Source organism: Oncorhynchus mykiss, chromosome 26, assembly GCF_013265735.2.
Source record: "Oncorhynchus mykiss isolate Arlee chromosome 26, USDA_OmykA_1.1, whole genome shotgun sequence".
NCBI lineage: Eukaryota > Metazoa > Chordata > Actinopteri > Salmoniformes > Salmonidae > Oncorhynchus > Oncorhynchus mykiss.
Genome location: NC_048590.1, coordinates 22,055,851 through 22,075,630, shown reverse-complemented (window position 1 = coordinate 22,075,630; position 19,780 = coordinate 22,055,851). Strand labels below are relative to the sequence as shown.

The 19,780-nt window shown below is 41.9% G+C and overlaps 1 protein-coding gene across 1 annotated transcript; it reads right to left on the bottom strand.

Annotated features, from left to right (window-relative positions):
• Positions 1-2,126: 2,126 nt before the first annotated feature.
• LOC110506390 (adhesion G-protein coupled receptor G5) lies at positions 2,127-19,155 on the bottom strand. The gene is made up of 14 exons (XM_036963936.1): positions 18,518-19,155; positions 12,776-12,870; positions 12,200-12,646; positions 11,998-12,049; positions 8,040-8,154; positions 7,832-7,954; positions 7,507-7,635; positions 6,902-6,944; positions 6,424-6,530; positions 6,184-6,299; positions 5,669-5,928; positions 5,447-5,546; positions 5,046-5,326; positions 2,127-3,104 (listed from the first exon to the last, which is right to left on the bottom strand). The coding sequence occupies exons 2-14, from the start codon at positions 12,840-12,842 to the stop codon at positions 2,995-2,997; spliced, it is 1,950 nt and encodes a 649-aa protein (XP_036819831.1). The 5' UTR covers positions 12,843-12,870; positions 18,518-19,155; the 3' UTR covers positions 2,127-2,994.
• Between the last annotated feature and the right edge of the window lie 625 nt (positions 19,156-19,780).

Genomic DNA, 19,780 nt, shown 5'->3' with positions numbered 1-19,780 from the left:
TTAGCTGCTGAAGATTTTCCTAGAACAATGCGTATAAGATCTCATAAACCTGTCAACCTCACCTTACTTTCGGCGTATATCACAAAAACGGCGTTCATTTCCACATAGACTTTGTCCAACGAACCATGGCGGAGTTAGTGCCTACAAAAAGACGCTATTGCTATTGCTCTCTGGATTGGCTCATTCTCAAACCCGTGCTCAGTGGCACGCGAGCCGCCGCCTAGTCAATCTCCTTCTTCTTCCATGAGGTTTAACGGTGGTTTGCATCCAATAAATGTTGCATTACCGCCACCTACTAGACTGGAGTACAACCCCCTTATACTTTGCTTAAAAAAAATAAACAAATAACATCCCATCTAACACAACACTCACAAAAAATGATCTAATAACCCAACACAACTCCAGGCTTTGTAAGGGCTATATGACCAACAACGAGAGTGATGGAGGGCTGCATCGGATGACCTGGCCTCCACAATCACCTGACCTCAACCCAATTGAGATGGTTTGGGATGAGTTGGACCGCAGAGTGAAGTAAAAGCAACCAACAAGTGCTCAGTATATGTGGGAACTCCTTCAAGATTGTTGAAAAGCATTCCAGGGGAAGCTGGTTCAGAGTTTATCAAGGCAAAGAGTGGCTACTTTGAAGGATGTCAAACATAAACAAATATATTTTAACACTTTTTTGGTTACTACATGATTCCATATATGTTATTTCATAGTTTTGAGGTCTTCACTATTATTCTACAATGTAGAAAATAGTACAAATAAAGAAAAACCCTTGAATGAGTAGGAGTGTCAACTTTTGACTGGTACTGTATCTGACTTGGATCATCATTTTGTCCATGTGATGATTTTATGACTGGCCTGAATGACTCTGAATGATATTTGTTGAGACGGATGAGGTAGACACAGGTGATGGAGGAATAAAACAGAAATAGAGAAGAGCATGACCTATGTGTCTATCTTTATTCCTGTTTCCATTTACTTTAAGGGCGTTATGCTATTTAACAATAGGCTACAATATATGTATGAGTGTTCAATGAGTAGGTTGAAATGTTTGTGGGTATGAAAACTGTGACTGTGTCTTATTAAACACTATGTTTTACTCACACCTGCCTTTGGGCATTAAACGCACAGGGAGATAGTGTGGACACAACCGGTTTGCTGTATCTAAGTCTGGTAACAGTAAATTCTAATGTAGGCTAAATATAGTCAATCCTCTTATAAGAATGGACATCTCATTGACAGGCTAAAAGAGATATAAGTATCAGTTTGATGGCTTACTTCCTCATTCTCCCCCACTCTTTTCCATCATGTGTTTTTACAGTGCATTTACCCTGCTCCCTGTCACTCTGAAGTAACCCAGTGTGTGGGCCACGTAAAAACCCTGTTGTGCAAGTTTCCACACAGTCACTGTAACCATCCTGCAACTAAGCAATCATGACACTCTGTTTTCCTTAGAACCTCTGCAATTTACTGTAAACCAGAGCTACAGCGTCATACACTGAGCGTACCAAATATAAGAACACCTTCCTAATATTGAGTTGCACCCCCTTTTGACCTCAGAACAGCCTCAATTTGTCGGGGCACGGGCTACAAGGCGTCGAAAGTGTTCCACATGGATGTTGGCCCATGTTGACTCCAATGCTTCCCACCGTTGTGTCAAGTTGGCTGGATGTTGGGTGGTGGACCATCATTGATACACACGGGAAGCTGTTGAGTGCGAAAAACCCAGCAGCGCTGCAGTACTTAACACACTCAAACCGGTGAGCCTGCCACCTACTACCATATCATGTTCAAAGGCACTTAAGTCTTTTGTCTTGCCTATTCACAAGCCATGTCTCAAAGCTTCAAAATCCTTCTTTAACCTGTCTCCTCCCCTTCATCTTTAACCTGTCTCCTCCTCTTCATCTACACTGATTTGAAGTGGATTTAATAAGGGATAAGGGATCATAGATTTCACCTGGCTTCAACTGGTCAGTCTATGTCATGGAAAGAGCATGGGTTTAATGTTTTGTACACACATTGTAGTTGTATACAGTGCAGGTATTTCGCTTATGAATTGTTAATAATTGTCAATTATTACCTATTTTTTGTAGTTGTACATTCAAACTAAGGTCCTGGTGTTCTTTTCTTATCCAGTCAACTTTTATTGAAGCAATATACATTTACATCCACACAAATACAATATGTTTTCAAAAGTTGCAAAAGATATACACACAATAATGTCAGTGGCACAACCAGTCATGTTTTCTAAAAAATACATCTCTGTACAATAAAGTGCAAAACATAGTCCAGTAACTATGATCTGAAAATACAGTGTTTGTCACAGAATAGAGCAAGTTGCCAACTTCAGCCAAATGTCATTGTACAATGCCTGCTGTCTTTCAGATGATGGCCTGAATGACACTTCTATGAGTCCTTTTCTGAGTAAAGTAACTACCAGTCTCTGGAAAACTATGTATGAATGTTTTTTACATACCTGATTCTACAACATGATGAATGGGTAAACGACAAGACTAAGAAGCTAAAGTGCTACTTCAAAAGTTTGAAATGAGCGATGACTGATATCTATGAAATGATACGTTTACACAGAATAAAACAAGCTTATCAAGGTTCGCCCTGGGCAAAGACGTTACTTCAAACAACGAACAAATTTTTTTTTTTCATTGCACATGCGATAGATCAGCAGAGTACTATGATATATATATTTTTTTACCAGGATGCATCTCTGCCCCATAATAAAATAATAACAAATGTGCCTGGAGTGACCAGTGGCGCTGTTTCACCTTATGTCAATTATAGCTTTAATTTTGACTGTATTTTTTTTTTTACAGTCACTCAGATATGTGTATGGAAATGGCTTGTATCGTGCAATATTCTGAATCTCAACCCCAGAGTTGGAATGTTCTGAGTGACAGAGTTACATTTGGTACATTGCTCCTCCTTTAGCCTACAAAAAAATGGTATCCCATGTACCCCAGCTCAGCTCTTCTACTGCAGCATGTGTTGCCTGGTGGAAGATGCTGTGCTACCATCCAAACTAGACCCCGATTGTTTCCGCATCCGATCAAGAATGTAGAATCGGAGCATCAGGAAGAAACCTATGGGACAGACCACACAATGTTTCAGATTAGTTCTGTGATGGACCAATAATACAGTACATAAGCTAGAATCTATGCTCCAGAATTAGATTCCAGATTCTGAATTCAAAACAGCCTATAATCAACATAATTCTAAACTATCTGTAACAACTAAATGCTTAATGAATGTCACTTATTTCAACAGTAGTGAAACAAATGACATGGAAACAAATCCATATTCACTACCGGTCAAAAGTTTTATAACATCTTCTCATTCAAGTTTTTTTTAAATTGGACTTTTTTTTTTACATTGTATTATAGTGAAGACATCAAAACTATGAAATAATACATATGGAATCATATAGTAACCATAAACTATATGTGTTCAACAAATCAAAATATATTTGAGATTCTTCAATGTAGCCACCCTTTGCCTTGATGACAGCTTTGCACACTCTTGGCATTCTCTCAACCAGAATGCATTTCAATTAACAGGTGTGCCTTCTTAAAAGTTAATTTGTGGAATTTCTTTCCTTGTAAATGCGTTTGAGCTAATCAATTGTGTTGTGACCCAGTAGGGGAGGGGGGGGGGGGTATACAGATGATAGCCCTATTTGATAAAAGACCAAGTCCATATTATGGCAAGAACAGCTCGAATAAGCAAAGAGAAACGACAGTCCCTCATTACTTTAAGACATGAAGGTCAGTCAATAAGGAACATTTCAAGAACTTTGAATGTTTCTTCAAGTGCAGTCGCATAACCCATCAAGCGATATGATGAAACTGGTACTCATGAGGACAACCACATGAAAGGAAGACTCAGAGTTACCTCTGCTGCAGAGGATAAGTTCATTAGAGTTACCAGCCTCAGAAATTGCAGCCCAAATAAATGCTTCACAATGTTCAAGTAACAGAAACATCTCAACATCAACTGTTCAGAGGAGACTGTGTGAATCAGGCCTTTGTGGTCGAATTGCTGTAAAGGAACCACTACTAAAGGACACCCATAAGAAGATGAGACTTGCTTGGGCCAAGAAACACGAGCAATGGACATTAGACCGGTGGGAATTTGTCCTTTGGGTTGGAGTCCAAATTGTAGATTTTTGGATCCAACCGCTGTGTCTTTGTGAGATGCGGTGTGGGTGAACGGATGATCTCTGCATGTGTGTTTCCCACCATAAAGCATGGAGGAGGAGGTGTTATAGTGTGGGGGTGCTTTGTTGGTGACACTGTCTGTGATTTATTTAGAAGTAAAAGCATACTTAACCAGCATGGCTATCACAGCATTCTGCAGCGATATGCCATCCCTACTGGTTTGGGCTTAGTGGGACTATTATTTGTTTTTCAATAGGACAATGACCCAGCACACAAGGAGAGTGATGGCGTGCTGCATCAGATGACCTGGCCTCCACAATCCCGACCTCAACCAAATTGAGATGGTTTGGGATGAGTTGGACCGCAAAGTGAAGGACAAGCAGCCGACAAGTGCTCAGCATATGAACTCCTTCAAGACGGTTGGAAAAGCATTCTAGGTGAAGTTGGTTGAGAGAATGCGAAGAGTGTGCAAAGCTGTCAAGGCAAAGGGTGGCTATATGAAGAATCTCTAATATAAAATATATTTTGATTTGTTTAACACTTTTTTTTTGTTCTACAATATTCCATGTGTTACTTCATAGTTTTGATGTCTTCACTATTATTCTAGAGTGTAGAAAATAGTACAAATAAAGAAAAACCTTTTGAATGAGTAGGTGTTCTAAAACCTTTAGCTTATAATCTAAATATGTAGCTAATAGCTAGTGAATACAACTGGAAATCGGTTGCAGGGAGGTTTTTCCTGATACGCTGTTGAAACTTTTACAGGGCATTGTTTCAAAGCAGCACAATAGACGGTTGGCTCTGACAGCCTCCTCTGGTCATGTGACCATATTAACCTTTTGATAGACTCAACAGAGGTGGACCTACCCTGTAGGGAGTTGAGGATGCAGAAGAGGAAGGGGATGAACTCCGAGAGCTGTCCAAAGTCCAAGAATCCCAGGCCCCACGTGGTTCCGAACAGGCAGCTGAGACCCCAGATACTGAGGAACGCCACCTTGTTCTTCCGCCACTCGTCTCGGTTCTGGATATTTCTCAGGACCAGGAAGAGCATGATCAGACCAGAGAGGACCACTACAGCCAGGAAGGTCAGGTTGATGAAGTAATGGGCTAGTAGGCCTACAGAGTGTGGAGACACATCCATCCAGCACCTAGAAGACCATGGTGAAAAAGCATGAACCACTGGGCTAACTTACTCATCACCTCAGTCAAATGTCAAAACTTTAACTACTGTTCATCTTACAGGTACAGTAGATCCAAAGTGCACTCACATCAAGTAGGGGTTGTTGACATCCTCACTGGACACAACCTCTATCACACCATAGACTTTTCCAATGGCAAGCAGTACAATGACCGGAACAGCTGGGAGACCTGGACAGAGGATCAAAATGATGGTAACAGTCAATGGTTTAAAGGTGTATTCATGTCAATTGTATTCATCTACCAATGGGCAGTGGAATATAAACCGATTCTTTGTGTATGTTACCACTCACCAAAGCCAACCAGGTGCCAAACATTCGGATTGGGGGAGGGGCTGAACACCATGTAGACCAACCAAAAGGTGTGTAACACTTCAATAAACATCCAGGAGAAGGAACTGAGCAGAGCATAGTGGAGAGCCGCCCCAAAAACCCAGCATGCCTTGTTACCTCCCACGTTGGCCACAGTCCCTGTCAGGAAGAAGAGGAGGCTAAGAAGGAACAGTGCCATGGCCAGACCCCGATGGACTGCAGTGGACTGGTCCTTCGCTCTCCTGCCACAGTGCAAGAAGAGGAGATAAAGTTAGTGAGTGAGAGAGATGGGGGAGGGGGGATAGAGAGAGAGAGAGAGAGGGTAACTGCTATGAAACAAATATCACTCATATTTTTTAAGCATTTAGGATTTCCCATGATCTCAGATATTTGCACAACATGATTAGGAAGTATTGTCACATGTTGAGGCCTGGTAGGAGATATTATGCGTAGGACAGGCTGCAGGGAGACAGATTATTGCATGTGAGGAGAAGTACCTCTGTGTGTTAAGGAAGTAGATGAGGACAACACAGCTCAACGTAGAGGCAGCACAGCCCATTGATGTAATGACTGTTAGAGCCACCAGATGGCGGACTGGTCGTGGTTCCAATTGCTGAGGTGAATAGAAGACAAAACCAATTTTAGGTCTACTATTACCAATCTACTTGAGATGAGTTCTTATTTATTTATTCAAATGATTGCCCATGTAAATATTCTAGATAGAGGTTATAGCTCACCACTAGGATGGCAAAGTATGTGAGATGATTACAGTGGCACTCTGTGTCCTCCACACCTTTCTGTATGGTCTCACAACCTTCCTTTTTCCATGTGACCTCTGCTGGATCTGCAACAATTAAACCAATACCAATAGCCGTAGCAAGACCTGGAAATGCTAACACTGCATAATTAAGCGTTAAGGCCCAAGGTGGTGTGGTATATGGCCAATATACCACAGGTAAGGGCTGTTCTTACACACGATGCAACGAGAAGTGCCTGGATACGGTCCTTAGCCTTGGTATATTGGCCATATACCACAAACTCCAGAGGTGCCTTATTGCTATTATAAACTGGTTACCAACGTAATTACAAGAGTAAACAAGTAATTTTGCATCATACCCGTGGTATATTATCTGATATACCACGGCTTTCAGCCAATCAGCATCCAGGGCTCGAAAGACCCGGTTTATAATAATGAATAAACTCTTCTTTACAAACCTTTCTTTGTGTCCCAAGAAACACATTTTCTTGAGTGACTTGTCTGAAAAAGATAAGTTACAAAAGGGAGATAAGAGGCAAGTAGGGACTAACATATTCAATTCACCACTAGATGGTGACCTGGATACTGAACAGCAACACATACCAAATCATGTATATCTCTGTCTGGCATGCAAGATGAGCTGCAATCATATTTTACAAGTGCTACTGATGACCAACTCACACACTGAGTCAGACCAGAAAGAGGGATCAAGTGTGCAATGATGTGACCCACAACATTTTCAATTGAACTGATACACCAGAATCAATCAAAATATCTAAAAGTGATAACAATAAGACCATGCTGAGATAAAGTCCAGAAACACTAAACACTACAACCCATACAACAGAAAGTTAACTTTACTCTAACTGTACAGCTGTTTAAGCATACACATCATCTTTTTCTACAAATCTTTCACTTTGTTTCCTTTTGCTTCTGAAGGGGCTTTTGAAGTGGTTTGTGCTCGGAGGGTTTGAGACAGTAAAATACATCAAGGGAAGGAAATGGCGTGCTTCCAGTCAACTAAGACACACAGATGCATTCAGGCAAGCACGCACACACTTACTGGTATGGCAGAATGATGGAAACCAATCCTGATTGGCTCTGGAAGGTTGGTGATGATCTCATTCTCTACAGTGATTCCCACCACATCTTCTAGAATCCTGATGTCACTCTGGTCTGCCTTAGAACTCCCCTGTGAACACAACAACCAGAATCACAACTATACTTCATACTATACGGGTCGGTTTCCCCGGACCCAGATTAAACTTCGTCTTGGACTAAGAAGCATGTTCAATGGAGAATCTTCATTGGTGCTTTAGTGTAAACTGTAATGTACAGTTTACATAGACTAGGTTAGCAGCCAAGTGAAAAACCCCATTGGCTCTTACCTGGAATAAGATACTGTTTTTGAAGTAGGTGCAGACAACCTTGACCTTTTTCTTTTCTGGACGTTTCAGACAAGAAGGCAGGTGAACTGATGGAATCATTTGAGGAGGAACTCCTTGAGGCGCCTGCACAACACCAACACACAAGTTAGTTATAATAATCATATAACATTACGTGTTTGTGTGTCTGTGTGTGCGTTTATGGTCTTACAGGCAGAGTGATGTTGTAGCCCTGAAAGCCTTCCTCCATCTCCACCACAGAGCTCAGGGCACAGGGCAGCACCACGTTCCCCAGCACCTTGGACCTCATCACTGTCTCCTCTATCCTACAGACCAATACAGACAGTATTTACAACCCACTCTATCTCATACAGGTCATTTCCATGCATTACATACAGTGCCTTTGGAAAGTATTCAGACCCCTTGACTCTTTCCACATTATGTTACGTTACAGCCTTATTCTAAAATTGATTAAATGGTTTTCCCCACCCTCATGAATCTACCAGAACACCCCACAATGACTAAACAAAAACAGGTTTAGAAATTTGAGCTAATTTATAATAAAGAAAGCTTGAAACATCACATTTACACAAGTATTCAGACCCTTTACTCAGTACTTTGTTGAAGCACCTTTTGGCAGCGACTACAGCCTTGAGTCTTCTTGGGTATGATGCTACAAGCTTGGCACACGTGTATTTGTGGAGTTTCTCCCATTCTTCTCTGCAGATCCTCTCAAACTCTGTCAGGTTGAATGGGGAGTGTTGCTGCATAGCTTTTTCAGGTCTCTACAGAGATGTTTGATCGGGTTCAAGTCCGGGATCTGGCTGGGCCACTCAAGGACATTCAGAGACTTGTCCCGAAGCCACTCCTGCGTTGTCTTGGCTGTGTGCTTAGGGTCCTTGTCCTGTTGGAAGGTGAAGCTTAGCCCCAGTCTGAGGTCCTGAGCGCTCTGGAGCAGGTTTTCATCAAGGATCTCTCTGTACTTTGCTCCGTTCATCTTTGCCTAGATCCTGACTAGTCTCCCAGTCCTTGCCGCTGAAAAACATCCCCACAGCATGATGCCACCACCACGCTTCACTGTAGGGATCCTGCCAGGTTTCCTCAAGACTTTACGCTTAGCATTCAGGTCAAAGAGTTCAATCTTGGTTTCATCAAACCAGAGTATATTGTTTCTCTGAGAGTATTTAGGTGCCTTTTGGCAAACTCCAAGCGTGCTGTCATGTGCCTTTTACTGAGGAGTGGCTTCTGTCTGGCCACTCTACCATAAAGGCCTGATTGGTGGAGTGCTGCAGAGATGGTTGTCCTTCTGGAAGGTTCTCCCATCTCCACAGAGGAACTCTCGAGCTATGTCAGAGTGACCATCGGGTTCTTGGTAACCTCCATGACCAGGCCCTTCTCCTCCGAATGTTTCAGTTTGGCCGTCTGGCCTGCTCTAGGAAGAGTCTTGGTGGTTCCAAACTCCTTTCATTTAAGAATGATGGAGGCCACATAACTTATTTGTATTGCTTTTAATCCTTTTTAAATGAATATCTTATTAACACTTTGTTCTAGCTAGCTATTTGTGTAGGTAGCTATCAAGTAAACCCAATGATAATAGTCTTTGGGACCTTCAATGCTGCAGACATTTTTTGGTACCCTTCCCCAGATCTGTGCCTCAACACAATCCTGTCTTGGAGCTCTACGGATAATTCCTTCGACCTCATGGCTTGGTTTTTTCGGTGACATGCACGGTCAACTATGGGACCTTTTACAGACAGTTGTGTGCCTTTCCAAATCATGTCAAATCAATTGAATTTATCACAGGTGGACTCCAATCAAGTTGTAGAAACATCTCAAGGATGATCAATGGAAACAGGATGCACCTGAGCTCAATTTTGAGTCTCATAGGAAAGGGTCTGAATATTTATGTAAATAGGGTCTCTGTTTTTAAAATGTTTAATACATTTACAAAAACTTCAAAAAATCTAATCTATGCTTTGTCATTATGGGGTATTGTCACTCCGGCCTCTAGGTCACCAGGCTGCTCGTTATGGCGCACACCTGTCACCATCGTTAAATGTACCTGCACGTCATCAGACTCACCTGGAATCCATCACCTCCCTGATTACCTACCCTCTTTATGATTACCTTCCCTCTCCCTTTGGTTCCTTCCCCAGGCGTTATTGTGTCTGTTCCTAGGTCATGTCTGTGCGTTGTTTGTGATACGTGTTGGTTTCATTTACTTATTAAAACACTCACTCCCTGAACTTGCTTCCCGACTCTCAGCATACATCGTTACAGAATAACGCCTCACCTAAGGGAAGCATCAGGGAGTCTTTTTTTGTTTGTTGTTTCAGTGTAAATGCAGTCGGGTCCGGGAGCCACTACAGGCTCTCATGCCCCAGCCGGATTGCCGGGCTCTCATGCCTCATGGCTCCTCAGGCGTTATTGTTTCTGTTCCTGGGTCATGTCTGTGCGTTGTTTGTGTTACGTGTTAGTTTCATTTATTTATTAAAAACACTTTTATTTATTAAAAACACTCACTCCCTGAACTTGTTTCCTGACTCTCAACACACTTCGTTACAGCTATTGTGTGTACAGTTGTGGCCAAAGGTTTTGAGAATGACACAAATATTAATTTTCACAGTCAATTAATTGCAAAGTCCCTCTTTGCCTTGCAAATTAACTGAATCCCCCAAAAAACATTTCCACTGCATTTCAGCCCTGCCAAAAAAGGTCTAACTGACATCATGTCCGTGATTCTCTCGTTAACACAGGTGTGAGTGTTGACGAGGACAAGGCTGGCTCTGTCATGCTGATTGAGTTCGAATAACAGACTGGAAGCTTCAAAAGGAGGGTGGTGCTTGGAATCAATGTTCTTCCACTGTCAACCATGGTTACCTGCAAGAAAACACGTGCCATCTTCATTGCTTTGCACAAAAAGGGCTTCACAGGCTAGGATATTTCTGCCAGTAAGATTGCACCTAAATCAACCATTTATTGGATAATCAAGAACTTTAAGGAGAGCAGTTCAATTGTTATGAAGAAAGCTTCAAGGCGCCCAAGAAAGTCCAGCAAGTGCCATGACTGTCTCCTAAAGTTGATTCTGCTGCGGGATCGGGGCACCACCAGTACAGAGCTTGCTCAGGAATGGCAGCAGGCAGGTGTGAGTGCATCTGCACGCACAGTGAGGCGAAGACTTTTGGAGGATGGCCTGGTGTCAAGAAGGGCAGCAAAGAAGCCCCTTCTCTCCAGGAAAAACATCAGGGACAGACTGATATTCTGCTTCTCAGCCAAGGGAGTGGGCTCACTCACAATTTTGCCTAAGAACACAGCCATGAATAAAGAATGGTACCAACACATCCTCCGAGAGCAACTTCTCCCAACCGTCCAGGAACAGTTTGGTGACGAACAATGCCTTTTCCAGCATGATGGAGCACCTTGCCATAAGGCAAAAGTGATAACTAAGTGGCTCGGGGAACAAAACATCGATATTTTGGGTCCATGGCCAGGAAACTCCCCAGACCTTAATCCCATTGAGAACTTCTGGTCAATCCTCAAGAGACGGGTGGACAAACAAAAACCCACAAATTCTGACAAACTCCAAGCATTGATTAAGCAAGAATGGGCTGTCATCAGTCAGGATGTGGCCCAGAAGTTAATTGACAGCATGCCAGGGCGGATTGCAGAGGTCTTGAAAAAGAAGGGCCAACACTGCAAATATTGACTCTTTGCATCAACTTCTAGTAATTGTCAATAAAAGCATTTGACACTTATGAAATGCTTGTAATTATACTCCAGTATTCCATAGTAACATCTGACAAAAATATCTAAAGACACTGAAGCAGCAAACTTTGTGGAAATTAATATCTGTGTCATTCTCAAAACTTTTGGCCACAACTGTAGATTGCTTTTGGGCATGTGATAGTGATATAGAAACTGCTGTACTATAGATGGACGTTTTGTGTACAAACCAGCCACCACCCACTAGTTACAATGAGCTCAATTTTCTGCTTTGCAGCTCACTCATAATAGATGACATCATACTTCACTGCTGCCCGAACATGTTTACAACCACGTCTTGTCATGGTGGTTAGTCAACTCAGGAGGATAGGCATAGCCATATAGGATAAAGGAGTTTGAGAGATGACATGGAGGGGTGTAATTCAAAATAAAGAGGTAAAACTTACATGTTCACCTTATCACCAGATCCCTGACTCGCCTCATCACAAAACTCGTTTTCTGAAAGGCAAAGAATCCATTCAGAAACAGTGTAGTATTTATATTTTCAAGACTGTATAACACACCCAAAATGTACTTAGATGAACAATAAATTATTAAAGTTGTTTTCCTCATCAGACAATTTAACTGACAACCTAAAGGCTTGCTTACTGCAGTTGATAATTTCGCCAAAAAACTCATAGGCTGGGTGTGTTTTGTAACTTATGATATCATCCCGTTGTGTCGCGTTGAGTATCCCGTATGTCGAAATCCCTTTGTTTTCGCCTTGGGACAGGTCAGTGCAGCAGTTCCCCTGTAGACCAGACGGCCAGCACAGAATGTGGTTCTGTCCATTCACCTCTACCCAGAGCTGGTCCAGAAGGGGCTCCCAGTACACACAGAAGGGTCTCTCTCTTGCCTCTGGGCTCGGATCCAGCTTGATGACAGAGGAGTTCTCACATTGGGCCGTTATCTCACCTCGGATGGACAGGGAGCTCTCATTGGCTGAGATGGTGATGGTGCCACAGCCCCTTTTCAAATCGTGAGCCAGAGTTAAGAGCCCGCTGCCATGGCGCCAGGTTCCACACATTTTGAAGTCCATGTCGTTTTCCCCTGATCCTGTTTGGACAATAGTTTTTGAGAATTATTTATGTTTTACTTTTAAACTTTTTAAGAAACAGAATCCCTCTCAGTTCATACAGTATTTTTATTTATTTATAGGACATTACAAATAAAATGTTCACTTACCTGATACAAAGAGGGCAAAGAGAAAGATCATCCACAGGGTCCCTCCAAACCCCTGATTAGGCTCCATTGTTACTGTATGGTTTCACCTCTGACCTCTATAGAACGGCAAGAAGAACAACACAGTTGTAAAACATGAATACTGCTCAACTTTAATTAGTGTTCTGTGAAAAGCAGGATAGATCTGTCCCAGGGTGATTGCAGTCAGTCTGAAAACACATATCTGTACCATTCCGTCCAGAGGCGATTCTCTAATTATTTATCCTGTCTTCTCTAAACAACACATTTCCTAGACACCATTCCTCTTCTTAGATACACTTATTCTTTCAAAAAAATGTATAATTAACTATTTCCTTATCAATAAAAACATTTGTTAAAAAAATACATTCAGTGTCCTTTATTGAGTTCTTATCAATGAGAACACTCTTTCCTTCCAACGATCACACAGACGACACCAGTCACTGTGTCTTGTATTCACTGAGTCTTCAATGACATGTATGTGTTCTGAGGTCTCACAGATGCAGACTTACCAGTGAATGCAATGCTAATTCACTGTATTCACACTAATTCCCTTTTTGAGAACTAAAATATCTATATTGTGGCTGCTGCCATGGTGATCGACGTATCTTCCCACAGACACACGCCACAGTCTTTTATTTCATATCCAACTGAGTTGTAGTAGCAGACAAGAAGCTACTCTGAAAATATAGTTTACCAAGCTGCACTCTTACAAAAAAAGGGGTTCCAAACAGGTTCTTCAGCTGTACCCATAGGAGAACCCTTTTTTGGTTCCAGGTAGAACCCTTTGTATAAAGGGTTCTACATGGAACCCAGGACGGTTCTACCTGCAACCACAAAGTCTTCTTCAAAGGGTTAAACGCAAAAATTGGGTTTCAAGTAAGAATAATGCAGGTCTGATGCCGAAAAATAAAGGAAATTCTTGCCTACTTCATCCATATTTTATTTTTGTTAAAAAAGTAGTGTGTCATTCCAGTAGTTAGCTACACCACTACATGGAAGCTAGCTAAGGGTGAATTTCGCTAAATTAGTCAAATATGTTTAGTGAGATCTATCTCTCTTCAACATCAGATTTACAACTTTTCTGCTCACACTAGCCTCTGATGTGGTATGGCCAAAGCCACATTACTGCTTCATGTGTGAGTGCAGCTATTAGCATACTGTAAATACCATAGTTTATAGACAAACAAAATAAGGACACCAATTCAAACTATACAGGAGCTTCTCATCTAAACCATATTGAGCACAGTGTTGCACACTTGGTTAATGCAGTGATTTATTCACAAATATATTTGTGGATATTTTTAGGGCCTTTAATTTATAATTTGGCTAACAGAGCAAAAATCCCATCTACTGGTATTACAATAATTAAGGTAATTCTTGCAGGGAAATTATCTTCACGTTGTACGACTCAGAGGGGGGTATATGGTGTAGATGTCTCCCACATTACCTCAGGAGGAAGTGTTGAAGACATCTCTTGAAGAAAGATTTGAATCTAGATCTGTCTCTTTACACCACAAAAGTATATTTCCTGGAACGAGTTTGTGTCGTCAAAGTAGTGTAGTGTAAAGAGGCCCTAAGATTGAGGGGACAGGACGGGATTTTAGCTAGCTAACGTTAACAATGCTAGCTATTTTTGACAAACTTTGCTAGCTAATGGCAACATTGCCATCTCTCTAAAGTAAATTTGACGACATGATAATGATGGCAAAGTTATTTCCTACTAATTATTTGCCTACTTTAGCAATGCCATAATTTAGACTAAATAGTCATTAGTCCCCTTTCAGAATGACTGGATATCAGTCAACTTTTCGGCAGCAATATAGTGGACAGTGGCTTTAGAACGTTTATTACAATGGCATTCCCCAAACGAAGGACGGCAGTGCAAGCTATTGGCTACATGCTTTGGTTTCTGTGGGAAAACTGCACTCCTCCATTAACAGAATACAGACAAAAAACTGCACACAGCCATTGAACCACAATCTAGTGGGGTTTGTGGAGGAGACAGTTTACGTACAACATACCTAAGAAACCTGTCAACTGCAAATGATATCCACGTACAAGCACTGAGCTAAATGTTGAGACAGAAAGGTTTCCTACAGGTGAAGGCCTATTCTCATCTATGCAAAAATATATTTATTATGTAATGAGTGTGAGCACCAACACAAGTGAGATATCGATCAATCCCACAATAGGCTTACTGTATCACCCTTGCATGACCTACTCCCTTGTAGCCACCTCAACAAGCAGTGTTGCACACCTTCCCTATCTGTCACATTACTGCTAAAGTGGGCATCAGATCATTTGCCAACAGGTTGAAGTACAAAAACAGTGTAACAGTAGTGTTATTATCATGCAAAAAGTGAGCACAATAAGAGAGGTCTTGATTATGTGTCTATGAGTAAATGCAATGCAGCACATTTTTGAAAGTATGAAGACAACGTCAAATATCAGACAATCGTCAACAGCATGGTCTTTATGGATTATACAGTGGACTACACCTTAACCATATTTATAAGAAATGTCTCCCCCACCACATAATCAGACTTCACATAATCAACAAGTACACACACGGTGGTGCTCAGTTCTCTTTTGTTTGAGAAGGGCGAACCCGACCTCCACCCAGTCTCTGCCCCCACCCCCTCTCCATTGTTCAAGCCGAGGGCCTAAATGCAGTGAAAGAATGTCCCTTTCACTTCTCAACTTTGTGTGTGTGTGTGTGTGTGTGTGTGTGTGTGTGTGTGTGTGTGTGTGTGTGGTGTTGACCCGGTTCAGACAGTTATAAATGTTCAAGGCCACAAAGCATATTGTATAGTAGCTAGCCAAATAACGCAAGAGCTTGGTGTCAAATATGAGTCTTAACATTCGGTAAGCAACTTAAGTTTACATTGTGATACTTCTGATGTGACAGAGGTAAATTCACACACACACAATCATAAAAAAAAATTGAACTGCTTACTGTAATATCTTTTCACACTTCCCTCACCCGTTTCACCCTTTCTTTTCAAAGATGCTGCATGTGTGAAATTGTGGCCTCAATCGAAACTTCCGCTATCCCTTGAACTCTTGTTCAAACTTTTTTCTTTAATAAGCTGCAGTATTTTAAGCTGCAAACGTTCTTTCTTTAAGCTGCAGTATTTTGATGTATTCAACAACAGTGATTCATCCTGTCTGTCACAGACAGCATCTGTATATCACTTCAGTGTAGTATAGCTCTGAGTGGCAAAGCAGTCAAAGCAATTGTGAGTCAGACAGACATGCAACAAGCTTTACTCCACCACCTTTTGTCTGAGAAGAGCAAACAGAGCGTAAACGCCCCACTAGGGCAGAGAAATGTGACCTGGTCCGTGACATCAGAGCTGAACAAAAAAGCTCTGTTGTTAGGGCACTAAGCTAAACAGACAAAGAGCGTGAATACAGTTCAAGGTTCAAACGATGGTCCAGCATCTGCTTTAGCTATGTTGACCAGTGTCCCCTCAAAGACCTGATTTCAGCCATTTAGATGAACAGGTGGGCAGAGTAGCTGGTTCAGACCAGAGATGAAAGCAAAGCTAGGAAACTCAGCTGTTTCAAGAGGGCCAAAACAAAGATGAAAGTGCCAAAAATATTCACATTTACTACATTTTAATATAGGGGTATACAGTTCATCCAGTAATTTAATATGACTTTAATATTGCTTCCTTCTGTGAGGAAGCCATGGCCCAGTAGGCAACAACATTGCCAATGGGGTGGGAGGTAGCTTAGCGGAAAAAAAACAAACAACAAGAGTCGATTTAATTTTACCTTTATTTAACTAGGCAAGTCAATTAAGAACAAATTCTTATTTTCAATGATGACCTAGGAACAGTGGGTTAACTGCCTTGTTCAGGGGCAGAACGGCAGATTTTTACCTTGTTAGCTCAGGGATTCGATCTCGCAACCTTCCGGTTACTAGTCCAACGCTCTAATCGATGTCCATTCCCCTGCGGGAATCTAATTAGCATAAGAGGAAAATCCCCATAAAAATCTATCAGTTAGACCTAGAGATACTGTGCATACGGAAAGTATTCAGACCCCTTGACTTTTTCCCACATTCTGTTACGTTACAGCCTTATTGACAAAAACAAAAAACTGAAATATTACATTTACATAAGTATTCAGACCCTTTACTTAGTACTTTGTTGAAGCACCTTTGGCTGTGATTACAGCCTCGAGTCTTCTTGGGTATGAGACTACAATCTTGGCACACCTGTATTTGGGCAGTTTTCCCATTCTGCTTTGCAGATCCTCTCAAGCGCTGTCAGGTTGGATAGAGAGCCTCGCTGCACAGCTATTTCCAGGTCTCTAGAGATGTTCGATCAGGTTCAAGTCCAGGCTCTGGCTGGGCCACTCAAGGACATTAAGAGACTTGTTCCGAAGCCACTCATGCATTGTCTTGGCTGTGTGCTTAGGGTCCTTGTCCTGTTGGAAGGTGAACCTTCGCCCCAGTTTGAGGCCCTGAGCGCTCTGGAGTAGGTTTTCATCAAGGATCTCTCTGTACAGTATTTTGCTCCGTTCATCTTTCCCTCGATCCTGACTAGTCTCCCAGACCCTTCTGCTGAAAAACATCCCAGCAGCATCCAACATGCTTCACCGTAGGGATGGTTGTCCTTCTCCCCCGATTGCTCCGTTTGGCCAGGCGACCAGCTCTTGGAAGAGTGCTGGTGGTTCCAAACCTCTTCAATTTAAAAATGATGGAGGCCACCGTGTTCTTGGGGACCTTCAATGCTGCAGACATTTTTTGGTACCCTTCCCCAGATCTGTGCCTCTACACAATCCTGTCTCGGAGCTTTATGGACAATTCCTTCGACCTCATGGCTTGGTTTTTGCTCTGACATGCACTGTCAACTGTTAACCCCCAACAACAACTGCTACCTGGGCGCCTATGATGCTGATTAAGGCAGACCCCCGCACCTTTCTGATTCAGAGGGTTTGGGTTGGGTTTGGGTTGAATATGGGAGACATATTTCAGTTGAATGCATTCAGTTGTGCAGCTGACTAGATATCCCCATTTCCTAAGGTGCATTTAGTTAATGCCAGTAGTTATTGAACTTTGCAGTCTTTGCATGCATTTAGTCCCAATGTTTATAGCAACAATTGTAATCTGCTGGTTAAAAGGCTGATACAGGAACTGTATTATTTTGCCAACCTGGCAAGCAAGCGGACAAACATTAAACTGCACCAAAACCATCACCCATCACCCAAGCATTGATATAAATACTAGCAGCATCTCATTCTTCGATTCTGCATTTCATAATAGTAATACCATTACAATTATGCCTACTAAAAGTAAGAACAGATATAATTTTGAAGAAATTCAGCCAAAATCAACTGTCACGTACTTCAGAGCAAGTTATTCATGTTTTGGTCAACCTGACAAAGTTATCAAAGTTATCAAGTTAACGGAACATATTCCTATCAACAACAGAAGGGAAAAAAAGAAATGAAAGAAAACACAAATGTAAGAACTGGTTTCTAACGGGTTGTAGACTAATTTAGCGCAATGTGAAGCAGGCCAAACCTAAGGTTCACTATTAGACCCTAAAATACAGAAACACCTGCCTCTGCTTTGTCAATAAATGAATTGCCTCCACACTGCATGTATTAACCGGTAGGCTACACATGTGTTCTGGTGAAATTAGGAAAACAATTAAATATCACAGATTAATGCAGTAAAAAACGGGTTTACATTTGTTTTGTTTTTGTTACCTTTACACAGTCGGACCCCGTCTGCGCCTCTGCTGAACGTGGTGCTTATGGTTTTGTTTTCCTTCGATGTCTAAAAATGTGTCAGAGGTCCTCCTATAAGCGATGCTCTTCACAACTCCACACGCGGACTATACACTAGTGACAGAAACATAAACTGACGGTGTGAAATGGAATGCGTAAAAATCCGGATTCCTCCCCAAAGCTCACACACACTCAGACACTCACAGCAGCGTGTGAAAATGAGCTCAGTCATACATGACTGAGTTACTCTTTCAAAGACTCGGGTATTTTTTAAATGTCATTAGACAACTTCCAGACACTTCAGACCATCCGTCACTGCACTGGCACCCGTGCTACACAGTACACACACAAAGAAAAGGTCCAGTATTGTTTGAGCTGCCTAACCCTGTACAGAAAGCCACTCCTTAGGGAATAGCTGTCAGCACGGACAACGTGTGAGCGCCAGACTGCCTGCGGGTGGTTGGTAAGAGGAGGGCCACCGTTTGGTGAGCTTTCTCTCTACAAGAAGAATAGAAAGTAATAGGCTATTCACTATACAATCTATTTTAGGCTATACCGGGTTCCTAGCTCTCACTTTCTGTATGTTTTCTTAGAGAACGTCATTATCTATAAGTGAAGTCTACATACTACTGTATGTCTTATTGTTATGCTCTGTTATTTCCCCAAGGTTATCAGCAATAGGCTCGCCAACTGTGATATTGTGCCACGTTAATGTTTAACCATGGGTAACAATTACCTGTAGACTTTGACAATTGACATTTTGTCAAGTCACATTTTCCATGAAAAATCTTCTCACAGGAAGGAGAGAGAGAATGAGGTAGAGGCTCCTCTTCTGTCTTCAGCTGTCTGTGTTTGTGTGTCTGTACAGGAGGGTGTGCACATGCCTGCATGTGAAGAAACCAAGCTAACAAAGGGATACTTGTCTGTGGAGTGGAAGTATTTTCCAGTTGTATTTTATTATATGGCTGTTGCCCTCAACGAGATAAGGATATGTTCCACTTCACTGGTGATGAAAGGTGTCTGCTGATTCTCTGTGGCTTGTTTTTTTGGTTGGTATCGGGAATAGGACAATACAGAATTCATGTAGGCATAGGGGGCTACAGCTGAGAGTCACAACTGGCCGTCCGTCCAGCAATGCATGCACCCTGACACCCCAGTAACTGTTCCGCCTACCCCAGGATTTAAAAAGGGAAGCAGAGATTTGTCAAGCCTCCATATAAGAGACAAAGAGGAAGATTTAAC

Excerpts from the sequence above, each read along its gene's own strand:
- LOC110506390 (XM_036963936.1), bottom strand. The coding sequence starts at position 12,842 with ATGGAGCCTAATCAGGGGTTTGGAGGGACCCTGTGGATGATCTTTCTC. Across the intron at positions 8,155-11,997 it reads TCTGGTGATAAGGTGAACAT|GATAGAGGAGACAGTGATGA; the intron begins GTAAGTTTTACC and ends ATTGGTCTGTAG. Across the intron at positions 7,636-7,831 it reads AAAACAGTATCTTATTCCAG|GGGAGTTCTAAGGCAGACCA; the intron begins GTAAGAGCCAAT and ends TTGTGTTCACAG.